This window comes from Carya illinoinensis, chromosome 3, assembly GCF_018687715.1.
Source record: "Carya illinoinensis cultivar Pawnee chromosome 3, C.illinoinensisPawnee_v1, whole genome shotgun sequence".
Lineage (NCBI taxonomy): Eukaryota > Viridiplantae > Streptophyta > Magnoliopsida > Fagales > Juglandaceae > Carya > Carya illinoinensis.
The window spans coordinates 23,082,934-23,086,986 of NC_056754.1; the positions used below are offsets into that span (position 1 = coordinate 23,082,934).

The 4,053-nt window shown below is 43.9% G+C and overlaps 1 protein-coding gene across 1 annotated transcript; it reads left to right on the forward strand.

The window, feature by feature from the left end:
* Window positions 1–2,963: 2,963 nt before the first annotated feature.
* Window positions 2,964–3,650, forward strand: LOC122304629. Its single transcript, XM_043116889.1, has one exon. The coding sequence runs from the start codon at window positions 2,964–2,966 to the stop codon at window positions 3,648–3,650; it is 687 nt and encodes a 228-aa protein (XP_042972823.1).
* Window positions 3,651–4,053: the final 403 nt, after the last annotated feature.

Sequence of the window (4,053 nt, forward strand, 5' to 3'; positions counted from 1 at the left end):
GGGGTCCCATGCGACCCCACAACCAGATTGAGGCTTTCAGATCCTCACTCACATCCTGTGGTCTATGTGATATGGGCTACACTGGCAATAAATTTACTTGGTCAAATGGGAGGCATGGGGGAGCTTTCATTAAGGAAAGGCTAGATAGGGGCCTTTGCAATGCTATTTGGACTGATCTTTTCCCTAACTCAAGGGTCCTCACCCTACCAGCACTAAGCTCTGATCATTGCCCCATTCAAATCATGGTACTTAAGGATCTCCAAGACAATGCCATGATTGCCAAACCTTTCAGGTTTGAGGCCAGTTGGACCCTGAAACAAGAGTGCTACAAGCTGGTTGAGGAAGTTTGGAACTTACCTAGACTGGCTGGGAATATCCTGAGCAAGACAACTGAGGGACTCTCAAGGTGCAGGCAGAGATTGCAGCAATGGAAGAGGGTTTCCTCTAGTAAGAATCAACAGGAAATCAAGAACCAATTGGTCCTCTTATCTGACCTGCAAGAAGCCAATAGGGGTCAACTCAATGAAGACATCAAACAGGTCCAACGAAACTGTAACAGACTGCTAGAAGAGGACAACATCAAGTGGAAACAAAGAGCAAAACAGAAATGGCTAAGGGATGGGGACAGAAACACTAAATTCTTCCACCATTGTGCCACTCAAAGGAGGAAGGCCAATTTGATTAAAAAAATGGAAGATGCTAATGCACAGGAGGTGCAATCCCAAGAAGGAATCAGTGCTCTCTTCCAAGACTATTATAAAGAACTCTTTTCTACCTCAGGCCCCACCAACATTTCTGCCTGCCTAGACTCCTTGGAACCTCGAGTCTCCCCTTCTCAGAATGAGAGCCTTACCAGACCATTCACTTGCAAAGAAGTGGAGGAAGCACTATCACAGATGGAGGGCCTCAGTACACCAGGACCAGATGGCTTTCCAGCAGCCTTCTATCAACATCACTGGGCTATTATAGGCCCTCAGGTCAGTGCTGCAGCTCTCCAACCTCTAAATTTCAATAAGAGTATTGCTGAAATCAATAAAACCTTCATCACCTTGATTCCCAAAAAAAAGGCCCCCACAAAAGTGACAGAATTTAGACCCATATCCCTTTGTAATGTCCTCTATAAGGTGATCTCTAAAGCCATAGCTAACAGATTAAAGAATATCTTGCCCATGATTATTTCATGTACTCAATCAGCTTTTGTCCCAAATAGACTTATAACAGACAATATAATAGTAGCCTTTGAGGCTCTGCACACTATGAAATGTAAGATGACAGGGAAGGAAGGGTACATGGCCCTCAAACTTGACATGAGCAAGGCTTATGATAGGCTTGAATGGCCTTTCATCAGAGCAGTACTTTACAAGCTGGGCTTCTGTAGCAAATGGGTGGAATTGGTTATGGAATGCATAGAATCGGTCTCCTATGAATTACTGGTCAATGGCATCCCCCAGGACTCATTCAAACCATCAAGAGGAATAAGGCAAGGTGACCCCATCTCACCTTACCTATTCATCATGTGTGCTGAAGCGCTCAGTAACCTTATCTGTCAAGCTGAAGCAAAAGGTCAAGTCCATGGGATTCCAATTGCCAAAGGTCAGCTCAGAATTTCCCACTTATTTTTTGCTGATGATAGCTTGCTATTTTGCAAGGCCAATGCATTTGAATGGAGCAGGTTACATGGCTTACTGAGGATGTATGAACAAGCCTCAGGACAAAGGCTCAACCTCGACAAGACATCCAACCTATTCAGTAAGAATACAGCTAGAGCTACTCAAAACTTTATCCTCTCTATTGCCGGAGTAAGGTCTGCCATGACCTATGAAAAGTACCTGGGCCTTCCTTCTGTGGTGGGAAAGAACAAAAACAAAACTTTTAAAGGTATCCTGGACAGCATCAGACTGAGGCTGAGCAATCACAAGGTCAAGCTTCTATCTCAGGCAGGAAAGGAGATATACATAAAGGCTGTAATTCAAGCTCTCCCCACTTACACCATGAGTGTGTTCAAACTCCCATGCTCCTTGCTCAATGAAATTAGCAGAGCAACACACAACTTCTGGTGGGGGCAGCAGGAGAAAGAGCATAGAATTCACTGGTTATCTTGGAGCTGGATGGGAAAATCTAAGCTAGAAGGGGGAATGGGCTTCAGGGATCTCGAGGCCTTTAACAAGGCAATGCTGGCCAAGCAATGTTGGAGGCTTCTTCAGCATCCTAATTCCCTTGCAGCCAAAGTAATGAAAGCCAAATACTACCCTAACTCCACTTTCCAACAAGCAAAAATAGGTTCTAAACCCTCCTTTATTTGGAGAAGCTTCTTGTCAGCAAGGCCATTAGTGGAGGCTGGCTCTTTCTGGAGGATTGGTGATGACCTTGATACCTCCATATGGAAGGATAAATGGATTGCTCACTCTATCCCAAGCAAACCACTAACCCCTGTTAGGATCTTGGACAATAATGCACATGTCTCAGCTTTAATTGACCCCTTATCTAAGCAATGGCATGCAAACCTAGTGAGAGAAATTTTTGATCCGTCAGAAGCCTCCATTATACTCAAAACTCCCCTCAGCCTTCTCAACAGCAAGGACAAACTCACTTGGCAAGGCACAAGTGATGGCATTTTTTCTGTCAAAAGTGCCTATCACTTGGAATATGAGAGGGCAGCCGCAGGCAAGGGCCATGTCTCATCCAGCAATTCAAACAAGGAGGTATGGAAACAAATTTGGCAGCTTAAGGTTTCCCTAGGGGACAAGGTTTTCCTATGGAGAGCCTGCCTCGAGTCCCTCCCTACTCAACTCAACCTCTTTAAGAAGAAGATTGTGGAGAATGGCCTCTGTCCTTTCTGCAAGGTGGAAGTAGAAGACACGGTTCATGCACTTTGGAGATGTGAGGCTGCTAGAGATGTATGGAGTGGCTGCTCTAAAAGTTTATAAAAATTCCTCCCACCTCAGCTGTCAATGATCCAGATCATGGAAGCACTACTAAGAACCATGCCTCCTCACATTATCCAAGAATTTGCTATTGTTATCAGGAAGATATGGTGGAGACGGAATTGTTTTCTTTTCCAAGGGGAGTTTGCTCACCCCACTGTGCTTATCAGTGAGGCTCACCATATGTTAATGCTACTTACAGAAGAAAGTCCATCCAGTGGGCTTGCCTCCAGTAAACCGTGCAATTCAGCAGCTTCTTGGCAGGCTCCCCCTCTGAATTGGTTTAAGCTGAACTGGGATGGGGCAGTGGACAAGGTACATGGTAGGATTGGAGTAGGTGTGGTGGTAAGAAACAATTCAGGCCACATAATTGCAACCATGAGAACTAGCAAAGAGATGTTTCCCAATCCTCTACTTGCAGAGGCCTATGGAGCACTACAAGCTGTCAAATTTGGTCTTGATCTTGGCCTACACCAGATAATTATTGAAGGCGACTCACAGCAGGTCACAAAGGCACTCTCTAATGACCAAGAAGGAGGCACAAGTGCTAGTATGTTCGTCTGTGAAGCTAAGCAATTACTCAGTAGTTTTGCCAAGTGGGAGGTTTCTCATGTAAGGAAAAATGGCAACCTTATGGCTCACTTGTTAGCAAAAAATTCACTCTCCATTTCAGATGTAATTGTCACTATGGAGGACATTCCTCATTGTATTTCCTCTCTTTCTTAATGAAATGGCACAAGAGTTTTCCCCCCAAATTCCAAACCTCCCCTTAATGTTAATTGGGAATTTTGTTATGATTCGGTGGGCTTATGTAACTCATGAAAAACAGAATCAAGTACTCTGTTAGGCCGCTTTTAGAGCTGAGCAAAAATATGAAAATCCGACTCCGACCCCGATTGCGGTCAGGATTGGAGTCGGATTCGGATTTTTTTTCCTTAAAAAAGTTGGAGGTGGCAGTGTGCTGACTTCGACTCCAACTCTGATTTTTCGACTCTGACTCCGATTGTACCCTCCGACTCTGACTCTGATATTTTACATGTTTTTATAAAAATATTTGTATTTTTTATACATTAATCATATATATTTTATGTAACTATAACTTGTATAGTGAGTTAAATACTAGTATGAA